The following is a 13,160-nucleotide window of genomic DNA, read 5'->3' on the forward strand; positions in this document are numbered from 1 at the left end:
GATGAGTGCCAGCTACTAGTGGAAATGTTTTATTATTGGGAACTGCGGTACATAATTGCTGCATTCCAAGTTACTGTAGAGAATACTTTGGTAATCAGATTATAAAGGAGGGTAGGAAAGAGTCTCAAAAGAAACTTCTGAAGCTAATTTAAGGCACTTCTCTGTTTGCAGCTACAGTCTTGTTAATTGATGTTTGTTTAAAAAAGTAAGTAGACTGGAAGTACAGGTGGAGTGGTAAGATGTTGTAAAAGGCACTTCATTTTATTTTACTCTGCCATACTTCTTGATTTCATAATGTAATTCCATATAAAGACAAAATGGTTAAACATAGCCCTCTGAAGACATACCAGAGTTGAGACTGTACGTGAAATCTGTGCACTGGCCGTGGCGTATTATGCATTATGAAATAGTCTAATTTCATGGTACCAGTATTTGTCAAACACAGGAGATAAACGTTTTCTCTAAAAACTTAGAACATCTGGTACCATGAAATATTGAAGTAGCCAAGCAACAGCATCAAGATTGCACTCCTCCCATTTCATTTTTTTGTTATTGGGGAATGTCATAAAATGTAAATGAGAGTTCTTAATAAAAGGCTTTCTAAGAACTCTCAGAAGTTTTCAAAAGAAAGTGGATTCCTTTGGGAGAATTTCTGTATATGATACCCATGATTAGTAGAGTGGAATCAGTGCTCCATGAGGTCTGCAAGGTACTGGCTGCAGCCCAAGTGTCTACAGCTTCCACCTGCTTTGCATAAATTTTTTTTGCTTTGGCTGATGATTTCCAGAAGGATGTGCCAGAAGCAATCCAGAGAACTTAAATCAATGTTTGAGAGAGATCTTCAACATAAGCAGTTGTTATTTAAGGCATGTTTCTGGACTCATTTCACTTCTGAAGCCAGTTGCAATGGGCAGAAACCACCTTTAGTTTAGATAATAAAAAAGACTATATACAACTTCAGCATCTGGTGTTCAGTTCAAAATATTCCTGGTGAATATTCCTAGGGAAAGCTTTTCTGGGAGCTTCTTGTCAGGGTTATTAGTAAAGAAATCATTTCTCTTTCCAAAGCAATAAGGTGGGGATTATTCACCCTGTTGCAAAAATAAAGGAGCCCTTAATTACCCAGAGGAAATCTTAACACCTCATGTTCAGCTGGGTGGGCAGGAAGGAGATGGGTTTATGGAATGGATTCTCTACTCGTCAGGAATAGCAATAGCTAGGTCTTCGTACATCCAAATAAAACACTAAAAGCATTTTGTTCTTTCCCAGGCATGTGTGCCCCATGTCACCCAAGCCTATCTAAAAGAGCTCCTCTCTGTCCTTCAATGTCTCTTGTCTTCAGAACTAATGGACTCTGTTTGAGAGAGGCCTCCATTTTAGCACCTGTTAGAGACACCTCCAACCTAGTTGGCCATGTTGTACAGGTTTCTTTTCAGTAATCCTCCCTTCTACCTCTGCTTCTTTTCTTCATAGTCCCTTGGGATAGATTTACTCCTGCCTTTTACCACCCAGGGTCTAGACCCATTATTCCACTTGGGTATTTTTTTTTTATTTAAGAAAAAAAAATTACTTCAGTCTGTGGATATAAACACATTCCGGTCCTCAGGCAAGAAGTCTACCAATTTTTGGATTTGTCAATTTGGTTTCAGGTGGTGGTCACCCATTGTGCTTAGCAATGAAGAAAAATACAGAAAGATTCCCTCTTCTAACAAATTTATATTCTGTTATGCCAGAATATAGGAGAGATTCAGTGCATGTTCCTGGCCAGTGTTCCCTGTAAGCAATCTCAGAGGTCATCAAATCCAGTCCCCTGCGCTCTCCGCAGGACCTATCACCATCCCTGACAGACTCTTCTTTTAATCTATTTGCCCCAGCACTCTAAATGGTCTCCTCAAGGATTGAGCTCACAACCCTGGGTTTAGAAGGCCAATGCTCAAACCACTAAACTATCCCTCTCTCCCCTGAGCGCTTGGGCAGCCCCAGGAGAGATTTAGGTGCCACTCTGCTGATTAGCAGTGCCCACAGCATGTATTTCTATTGGTGGTGCACATCCAGGCATGCTCTGGCATGCATAACAAAATTTATTCATACATGGGTGGAAAAAAATTAGAACATTGGCTCAGAGCCAAGCATGCTTAGGCCAAATTCTCAATTTCTTCTGGGATAGCTTGGGCCCAGTTCTGTTCCTCTACATTGTAGTTAGTCATCAAGGCAGTGTCAAGATGGGGTCAAGTTCTCTGGCGCTTGACCCCACTTTGTAGTACAGATAATGCCAAACTCTCTGTCTCTCGGTCTGAAGGCCAATATTGTGTGTCAGTATACATGGACAATGTCTTAATTTGTTGTCCTGTCAAGCCAGTGGTGAAAACAACAAGGTATTAAAACATCTGTTCCTGACTGGCTGAAACTGCCTCCAAAAGTGTATCGGTATTCCAAAATCAGTTACAGCCCATCAGAGCCAGGATTGTTTCCATACCCTGATCAGAAAATTGTCATGCTGCTTATGGAGCCATCTGGTCTTTGTCTGTGCTTTAGAAAATACAACTTGGACATATCGTTTTCTACAGATATTTGTCCCTCCCTGCAGTTTCTTAATGTAAAAATCTGAGTAGGGGTAGCAGACATGGGCTGCGTCTACACGTGCACGCTACTTCGAAGTAGCGGCAGTAACTTCGAAATAGCGCCCGTCACGTCTACACGTGTTGGGCGCTATTTCGAAGTTGAAATCGACGTTAGGCGGCGAGACGTCGAAGTCGCTAACCCCATGAGCGGATGGGAATAGCGCCCTACTTCGACGTTCAACATCGAAGTAGGGACGTGTAGACGATCCGCGTCCCGCAACATCGAAATAGCGGGGTCCTCCATGGCGGCCATCAGCTGGGGGGTTGAGAGATACTCTCTCTCCAGCCCTTGCGGGGCTCTGTGGTCACCGTGGGCAGCAGCCCTTAGCCCAGGGCTTCTGGCTGCTGCTGCTGCAGCTGGGGGTCCGTGCTGCATATACAGGGTCTGCAAGTAGTTGTTGGCTCTGTGTATCTTGCACTGTTTAATGAAAGTGTGTCTGGGAGGGGCCCTTTAAGGGAGCGACTTGCTGTTGAGTCCGCCCCGTGACCCTGTCTGCAGCTGTGCCTGGCTCCCTTATTTCGATGTGTGCTACTTTGGTGTGTAGACGTTCCCTCGCTGTGCCTATTTCGATGTTGGGCTGAGCAACGTCGAAGCTGAACATCGACGTTGCCAGCCCTGGAGGACGTGTAGACGTTATTCATCGAAATAGCCTATTTCGATGTCGCAACATCGAAATAAGCTATTTCGAAGTTGGGTGCACGTGTAGACGTAGCCATGGATGTATATGAGAGAGAGGCAGAGAGGAAATTGTTCTTAACGGATTCTTTTTTTTTTTTTTTTTTTTTTTTTTAAATTTAGCCAGTTGCTCTATTCCATCCTTCTTCTGTAAGGATATTTTTTGTTAATCGGTTGTAGCCATGTTAAAAAGATCCCTTTTGCAGGGTAGGATTCTTATTCTGTAGTCACAGAGTTAATAAATATATTAGAACTCTCTGGCAATTCAGGTCTAGTTCTGTCTTCTATATGCACAGCAGAATGAAAAACCCACAGTTAGGAATAATGACCCTGTTTGTTCAGAGATGGAAAAATTATCTCATAATGGCAAAATTTAATGCCTTCAGTTATATTGAATTATGATATCTTAGTGAAATTTTTTCAAGGTGTTTGGGTTTATTTGTTTTAAAACAGTCTTTAAGCCTGAAGAACTGCGTCAGGCCCTCATGCCTACCCTTGAAGCATTGTACAGACAGGACCCAGAGTCCCTGCCTTTCAGACAGCCGGTGGATCCTCAACTCTTAGGAATTCCTGTGAGTTAACATTAAAAATCTTGGTGGTGTGTGTGTATTACATATGTATAAAGTAAGTGTGTGTGTGTGTGTGTGTGTGTGTGTGTGGCACATGTATGATAGCTCATAATTCTTATTTTTGTGAACTTATTTGGTCTAATACCTTCGTGCGTCTTCAAGCTATATGTGATCATGGGAACATCTACTCTGTGCCCTAAAAGTTTTCTCTTCTTGAGTTCCAAAAAATAACAAAGAATGAATTTTCATGGGAACCAGAATATAAAACTAGTCGTTCTTCAGGTGGTGTCCTTATGTGTTTCCCACTTCAGGTGAACTTGGGCCTCTCAGGCCCTTGGTTGGAAGCATTCTCCTACCAGTGTTAACTGACCCATACATGCACTCTTAGTCTGCCCATCAAGGATGTATAGGGCTGCACAAGTGAACCACCCTTTGTTCCATCTTAACCACCTGTACCAGACTGGGAGCTCAAGTGTGTCAGCCTCATGCCTGCTACAGCATGTGCTACAGTTGTTGTTTTAGTAAGCGCAGTGTTTCTAGTTAGCATTACTTCCTTTATCTCAGGATTTGCTAGAGGTCAGATTTTATAGCACAGTAAGATGTTTGGTGTTTTATAGTCACAGTATAAGAGTGTAGAATAAAATCATGTCTTAAAAGCTGCATTTTACACCCATCCAGTGCTTCAAAGTGAGGCAAGTTTTGTGCTAAAAAGTCAAGCTGATCAAGGTACATCACTCAATGGTGTGGAAAAATTCAGACCCCTCTGTGACAAAATTAAGTTGACCTAATCCTTGTTGTAGACAGTGTTCGGTTGACAGAATAATTCTGTCGACCTCGCTCCTACCTCTCTAGTAATGGATTAACTATAGTGACAGGAGAATCATCTCATTGCTGTAGTGAGTGTCTACAGTGAAATGTTAAACCAGCTCAGTTTTCTGCTGTAGCAGTTTGTGTAGAAATAGGCGAAGTAGATGATGGCTTCATCGTATGGCCAGCTATAATGTAGCCTAGCTGTGACAAGGCTAACAATTTTAATAACGTTTTCTCTGCACCACTGGCTAACTCCACACACTTTGCAGAGTGCCTTACAACAAAATCAGAACTCATGTAATAAAAGATCAACTTCCTAAAGTACAAACACACAGAAAAAAGTGAAGGGGTTCATGTTTGACAGATGAGATAAATAGTATAGGATCAGTAGTGATCATTCAAGAAACACGTTTGAATATGTGGGTGGATAAATCTTCAAAGTGTTGTTTTTTAAGTGGGACCAGAGTAAGGATATTTCATGAGGGGAGCAAGTACTGCAGAGTAGGTCAACACAGAACAAATATGATCATTTGCTGCCTTTGGTCCGGAGGTCATAACTGAATAGAGTTTTGAGTGCATTTAGGTTCCCATCTATCCAAGACTAACTTCCAAATACAGCTAGTGCAAGCACCCGTCACAGAACTTGACTTATGAATTTGTCCATCGTGTAATTTGGTGGCTTAGTGGTCTTCTATAGATCCTGGTTTTTATGGTTTTGTTTTTAAATCTGTTTCCCAAAATTCAAAGTTGCTTTATGATCTGTTAAGTTTGAACAGTTTTAACAAAATAAGCATGGAATTTTTCTCAGATTTCATCTCCTGTTTCAAACTCCTTAAGCATCCTTTGACTGAGCCTGTGGATTCCAATTTCAAATACTTGATTGAGGTTCAGCAGTGTCTGTCCAGCCTTCACACATGTTCAGGACAATTCCCGTTGTCTTACAATGAAACTTTGGATTCTGAATCGTTTGGGCAATTTTGAAAATTTTACTCACTGTCCAGTAGGGCTTTGGCTTACCTCTGTGTAAATGTTCATGCTGCACAAGGTCTAAGCCCCATTTAAGCTCTGGGTAAAGCCTCAAAATAGACTATTTGCACTTGTTATTTAAGAAGTATAATACTTTGGACCTGTTCAAAATAATAGGAACTGGAGGTGCGCCTTAAAGTAATCTTGCTTTTGTTTTGAAGGATTACTTTGACATTGTGAAGAATCCTATGGACCTTTCTACCATTAAACGTAAATTGGATACTGGCCAGTACCAAGAGCCATGGCAGTACGTGGATGACGTTTGGTTAATGTTTAACAACGCCTGGCTTTACAATCGCAAGACTTCCAGAGTCTATAAGTTTTGCACAAAACTTGCAGAAGTCTTTGAACAAGAGATTGACCCTGTCATGCAGTCACTTGGATACTGTTGTGGACGCAAGGTATATTTTTCAAGTGTATTACTGCTGAAAAACTAAGTAGTTTGAGTAAGAAGGTTAAAAAAAAACCGAAGTCCTTTTTGATACTTACTTTGAGTAAAATTAAACTACCAGTTAGAATGGCTATTAAAAAATTACCCGTCAATGTATTAAGAAAGCGGAAAGTATCTAGAGGAGTCCAGCCAAGTTTTTATCACTGTGGTGATATCATTTTCAATCTGAAGTGGTGTTGAAATATTTTGTTATATGCAATCCCATATCTCTGGGTCAGATCCTGACCTGGATCAAGCCATTTTGGTTCCACTGAAGTCCAAGGAGCTGAGCTATTTTATTCCAGCTAAGAATCTGTCCATAGCAATCCATGTCCATTTGAATCTAATAAACACACCTTAGTATATTACAATGTATTTTTATAGCACATTCACGACACTGCATATGCATAATGTAAAACAGCATTTAAAGCTTTTTCACCTTTTTTTGCAGTATGAGTTTTCTCCGCAGACCTTGTGCTGCTATGGGAAACAACTGTGTACTATTCCCCGTGATGCTGCCTATTACAGTTACCAGAATAGGTAAGTCCCAAAAAACTTCTCAGTCGGGGAAATGGGATCCAGTGAGCGACAAAGCAAGTTTGTCTCTTTGTATCCTAGCGTGTACTAAGCAAAATGATGACTAATGTCTGATTTCCTTTATTTCTCTAATAAATACCAAGATTGTGCTGTAGGCAACCCTCCTGCAGCGGATGGTGGGGGGAGAGGAAGAACCTTTGGTTTTTCACATTGCTTCTAATTGTACATGGGATTTATATGCTTGTCAGTCTAAGGACACTACATGGCACCACTTAACTAAAGTTGTTCTTTTCTGTGAAATCTGAAGCATTGCTTGATTTAAAAAAAAAAACCATACAAACGTATCTTTTGTTTGGAAAGAACTCTGAATAAAAATAGGTAGATGTGTATCTTAAAATAACTGTCAGGGAGATACCAATGTAAGGTTTTATACTGGAAAGAAAATGTCTGTGTGGGTGGCTCCAGCTGTATTGTGCCATTTATTTTGAATATGTTGTTGCACACAATTTGAACCTGGAGAACTTTGTTAGTGAAATGAAACTTCATATTTCAACTTCATTTCATGAAGGATTCATAAGCTAAACAAAACTGTGGCAGTTTTATTGCACATTCATAATACAGGTTGAACCTCTCTAGTTTGGCACCCTCTGGACCTGACCGGTGCCAGACAAAATAATTTGCCACACCATGGGAGGTCAGTATTGTCTAGCAGCATTACCAGCCCTTCCACTGCTTACTGGGCTCTTAGAAGGCATTTAGGGGTAAATTAGAACTACATAACAGTACAGCACACTGAGAGTCGGTGTTGGGGGCTGTAAACAAATTTTATGGGACCCGAGGAAACATGGCTGCACCCATGATAAGTAGCTAACTAAAACCATCCCATATTATCTGTGGTGCTGGACGAGAGTGCTGGACTAGAGAGGATCAACCTGTAACTGTGTGAATGTAATGTAAAAGGTTTTCTTGGAGATTTCATGGTAAGTTTTGAGTTCCATAATAAGTCCCAGGAAGCCATGAGGAGCTGGGAGAAAAAATGAAGTTCTTATTTAGAATAGAGTCCTCTGGTTACTATGTGGAAGAAAACATTCTATCTATATTGGGATTCCATTCAATAAAACAGTACTTGGATTTCAACATTAAATGACACCGCTCTAACATTTTTCTAGTATTTTTATCTCCCCCCCCCCCACCCCTTAGAAAATGTATCTGTAGTAATTATGTTTCACTTATCTTTACTATACTTTAATGCATTAGTGCTGTAGTGAGTAATGTCCATTAAAAGACGAAAATGTAAACTAGCTGTGGCTCTAAAAAAACTACAAGTCATTTTTTAGGTGGTAGTGTGAAACGTTTTCTTGCCAGAGCCTTGATAAAGCCTGAGCCATGCCAGCTTTGGCGTGCGCTGCAGGTTGCATTTTAACTTCAAAGTATGAAGTAAATATTGACAGCCACCTCTCAGACTTGATATCTCATTTAGATCCCACTCTGCACCATACAAATCATACCGCTACTTTACAAAACGGTAGCTGCCATTACAGATGAAGCAGTTTGGTATTACCAACTAGGTGGAACAAAAGAGCGTTCTATCTTTATTCCTAAATTGTGCTACTGTCTCGTATTCTGTAGGCCTGTAGCACACTTGCAAATATACTCAAACCACCAGACCACGTTTAACAATCTGGTATTGTCACGTAGTAACCTGGTTTTGCAATGCAGGTGATTTTTCATTGTGTAGATGTGTGACCCTGACTGAGGGAGGAGTGGATAATGTGACATCTTTATGGGGCATTTTACGTTATACTCATTTATATGTTCTCAGATGTATTTAATGATATACAAAATCCTTCAAAGATGGACACATAATGAATGTGTTCAGTAATAGTGTTTCCCCAGTTTATTACTAGACACTTTGTTCCTTTTGTACAAATGGATTCTGCATCTGAAACACTTGAAAAGATAAGAGTCCATTGGTTTGGATGCCATGTGTTTATGGTGGTGAGGGAGCTGTTCACGGGTGCTTTGATTTAGTAAAATAGGGAAGTAGCTTTTTAGATTATGGATTAGGTTTTATTGATCCTATGCTGTTCAGTCATCATTAATGTCTAGCAGCTTTATCTGAAGATTTGCCTTTTTAGAAGGAGACGTGGGTTTGTTTTTTCTGACTTTTTCAAGATTTTGAGAACATGTAATGTACTAGTAACAGAGAGGGAGCCGTGCTAGTCTATATGCGATCAAAACAAAAAAGCAGTCAAGTAGCACTTTAAAGACTAACAAAATAATTTATTCGGTTATTACATGTAATGTACTGTATGGCATGCAGTTCAACAGATGGTGTTTTGCACTGACACACACTGATGTGCATGCGTTCTCCCACAGTTACTAAATAAAAGACAGGAGAGTTCATTTGTAAATACAGGCTCTTGGGATAAGAATTTCAAACTGATCAGACATTTCTTTCTGATTAAACATCCAGATATTTGAGTGCCCTATTTAAATACAGTTTCAACTTTTCACGCAATGGTAGCAGCTGTGCCTGCTGACTTGAGCTCCCAGACTCAGACTGCAGCCTGATTACTAGGACCCTACTGCTTTGTGGAATAGTCCTGGAGCCTGGGCAGTAGCACAAGTCTGGAAGTCTACACTGCGTTTAAGCTGCCCCTTAACTTGTAGTGCAGACATATGAGTGACAGAGCAAAATGTAGAAACCAGGTCCGTGGAGTCCCAGTCCTCTGGGAAGTGTGTTCTGGCTGAATGAACAGCAGTTCGTAGTTTTTTTGTCTAATTGAATACTTCCCAAGGTTGGGTACTGTCTTTTCAAGTGTGTACCAAGTTATGGAAGGCCTGTACTGCTCTTGTTTACATTAACAATGTCCTTGCACAATTCCTTTAACAAAATCATAGCTTCTCCCTAACCAGATTAGTTCAAACCCAAGTTTATTAAATTGAAAGAAAAATATTAATTGTTCTAGAAATGTTTCATATTTTGGTTCCAGTTTGAAACTATTTATGATTTGCACAGTCTATTTCCATTTGCAGTTATTTACTTAATATAGATATATGAAGGCAAATGTTCGAGTTTCAGTCTGAAATTTTGAACCCTTAGATTTGTGTGTGCAAAGATGTTGAACTTTTCCTTCATTTGAGACATTGAAACATAATGTTCTCTTTAATAAAAGGAATTCATAATTATCTAAACAGTCTGCATTTGAAAAGCTTTTCATTTCAAGAACCACATGCCTTGTTTTGGTGTGACAGAACTGACTGCACTATTGTGTGCTTACTGTAAATTTTAATCTAATAATAGCGATTGCATGCACACAAAATTGTTACAGAAAACTTTGAAAGCCACAGGCAAGTCTTATTTCTTCTGTGCAGTTCTGTATTCATAATATATCTATAAATAGTGTCATCTGGGTGCTCTGATTTTTATAGACTTTCCGCAGCTTTAGATATCATTGTATTTTACTTTTTTTTTCATTTTAATTATTTCATGGGACTTAATCCCTGTGACTGTTTAATTCTGCCTGAAGCTGTGAACTCTGGTCCCGATCCAGCAAGTGCTTAACTGTATGTATCTGCATAAGTACTTCGATAGATTGGGGCAGAGGAACGCAGCGTCTTGCAGAACTGACTGTTCATAGTATGACTAATGGATTGACTGCTTGGATCAGTAAAACATGTACATTTGCTTAATAGTGTCTTTACTATTTGATTTAAATTAAGTGTAGTCTAGGCTTCTGTCATGGTTAGCTATTGCTCAGTCCAAGTGTTTTCAAAGACTGTAAACTTAATCTGAGAGTGGTTCAGACTGAACAATTTCCAAAACCATTTGAATGCAAAAAATTTATTGGACCCAGGACCACTGATTTCTCTAGTTACGGGAGTGCCTGTTCAGCCTTATAGAATCCAATTGCCCCTTACAATGAGCAGTATTATTTACTGCAAAGAAAAGGGAGGTTGCTGTAACTGGCAAAATATTAGTACATATGTTCACTTACAAATGCTAAATTGTAAACGTATTCTTTTCCTGGACAAATTTGGCAGAATTCTGAAGCAAAGTTAGTAGAAGTAGGGTATGTGCAATGAGTGCGCTCTACCAAAATGCTCTCCTGCTTAATTTATAAAATATCAGTTCTCTGTCTTAATTCTTCTCAATCAGAAGGCCACAAGTTAGATCTTCTTCCTTGTTCCACCCCCTTTGAGTCACTCTGGCAGCTCCAAAAATCCTGCTTTCATTTAGAGAAAAAGATGTATTTTAACTTATATTAAAGTTAACCAATACATTTATTATAATCCTTGTGGTGACAAGGCAGTTTCAGTTTTAACCCATGTTAGCTGGTTGAGGTAACCAGCTGGGATAAAAGCGTATAGGACTTTCAAAATTGCTCCTTTGTAGCTTCATTCCTCAGCTGCATCCAGTGGTTACTGGGCACCACACAGGAATTCAGTTCAGCCTGTTTGGATTTGGGTTATTTTACAAATGCTTTAAAAATTATAGCTTGCTAGTAATATAATGTTTAGTGCCAGTCACAAGAAGGTTCCACTCAATACATCCGCTTCCAGGAAAATACAGTATTAGAAAGTTGTCACCTGGGTTGCAGTAGTGGGGGAGGGAAGGTGTGTGAATGAATGAAGGAGCAAGCTACCTGTTTATTTCCATCCCATAAATTGTTGGTTCAGTGTGGCATTCTGAGTCCCATTCTGATGCCTTTTATGCTCATTGCTCTTACTGACAGCCGTGGTGTTGAGTTGTAAAACTGCATTTCACTGTGCTGCCATTGCTGCTTAACCTCTTTTCTCACTCCAGCCTTTACGAAGCTTTTTCATTTTGATGACCCCATGTGGCCCATTTTACTTTTTTGCTCTTGTAACCCGTATTTGTTCACGTTTTAATTCATACTTTTCCTAAACATTTAGGGTTTTTTTCTTTTGTATTCTTTACAATTCTGACAACTTTGGTTCCAGTTCATCTAATTAAAAAAAATCTGTGTAATTAGATTTTTTTTTCAAATGCAGATTGTATCTTTAAGTAGAACTCTGATTTACTTAACTGGGTGTACTAAATTACAGCAGTGTTCTTGCTGAGTATCTTGGACTGGCTGATGTATTGATCCAGTACCCAAAAATTGTAACCTGCTTCATGTTCAATTTACAAAGCTTCCTTGCAGCTCTTTAATGTGTTTCTTAAATATATTGTATGTATGTACAATATATAAATAGTTGTTCACATATATACATATGACATATAAATGGCTGGAAACTCTGACCCATAAGTGCATTTATGTTAAATGTTTGTCTAGAGTATGGATTTGGTTTCATTTGTATTAAAATACAGTTAACTGAGCAGTTGGTCACATTTAACTTTATAAACCAAATAACTTTTGAATCTTTAATATTTTTATATATTTTTCAACACGAGGGCTGTTTCTGCCTTTGCATTTTTACTAATTCGTCACTGGATGCTTTTGGAATATCTTGCTTTTTGTGAAAATTATCATTACTCTCTGTGAAAATATTTTTCAGGCGTTTTGATGGGGTATTTATTCCTTTTCCAAATTTAGTAATTCCAGTGCCTGAAATTATATTTTCTCTAACTAATGAAAATCAAATCCAAATTCTTAAATTTGAAGGATAGACAAATGTAGCACTTAACAGCTACTTATAAATCATTCAAAACTTTTTAATTTGATTGACAACCTATTATTTGTTAGTACTGATGGCCTGTAATGTATGAAATGAGACCGAATGCTAATCTGTGCTTTGCCTTGGCTTTCTGCTCTGTGTTGTCTTGGTGTTTGCATCTTACCTCTTATGTCTGTGCTGTTTGTTCCCTTCCCTGTTCTCTAATCCTGCCCTTCCCTTCCCTCTGTTCCTTTTCATTGTCCACACTGACCCATCAATCAACCAACAACGCCCCCCCTTTCGTCGTGGTGATCTGCCCTGCTCTGATTGATGGCTCCGTTGCTTGGGTGGCTGTGTATTGTGATGGACCAGTTCACCCAAATATGGCCTTCTTGCTGACAGGTATCACTTCTGTGAGAAGTGTTTCACTGAAATCCAGGGGGAGAATGTTACCCTGGGTGATGACCCGTCACAGCCTCAAACGTAAGTTTTTATGGTTCTTCTTAATGCTATATTTAAAATAATGGAAAAGAATTTTCCATCTTGATTTGGTTGTCTGAAACTGACCATTTACTGCTTTTAGGATAAACTAATAAAAGTTGTATAGTTTCTTACTAGAAGAAGTTTTATGTGGGTATGGATGACTTACTGTTCTAGCATGATATTATTGATATTCCCTCTGTCTTCGTCTCCCTTCTATTTGCCTTGCTCTCTGATAGCTGCCCATGTACTTACGATTTCAGAGACAGCAGATACTATAAAGTATAAAGACAAAATAGGTGGTCGTGATCCATTGGTCATTGGCGTCTGCCAGTGAAACAGGGAAATACTGATGGAAAACCTGATCTGTCACTTTTTTGAAGCAC

General features: G+C 39.3%; 1 protein-coding gene across 3 annotated transcripts in view; it reads left to right on the forward strand.

The window, feature by feature from the left end:
* CREBBP (CREB binding lysine acetyltransferase) overlaps positions 1-13,160 on the forward strand; it is a 141,499-nt gene that overhangs the window by 92,833 nt on the left and 35,506 nt on the right. For all 3 annotated transcript variants that reach the window (XM_075010346.1, XM_075010347.1, XM_075010348.1), the window contains exons 17-20: positions 3,751-3,869; positions 5,864-6,103; positions 6,584-6,672; positions 12,697-12,777. In XM_075010346.1, coding sequence (XP_074866447.1) covers positions 3,751-3,869; positions 5,864-6,103; positions 6,584-6,672; positions 12,697-12,777 — 529 coding nt within the window. The remainder of the gene's footprint in view (positions 1-3,750; positions 3,870-5,863; positions 6,104-6,583; positions 6,673-12,696; positions 12,778-13,160) is intronic.

Source organism: Carettochelys insculpta, chromosome 16 (assembly GCF_033958435.1).
Source record: "Carettochelys insculpta isolate YL-2023 chromosome 16, ASM3395843v1, whole genome shotgun sequence".
Lineage (NCBI taxonomy): Eukaryota > Metazoa > Chordata > Testudines > Carettochelyidae > Carettochelys > Carettochelys insculpta.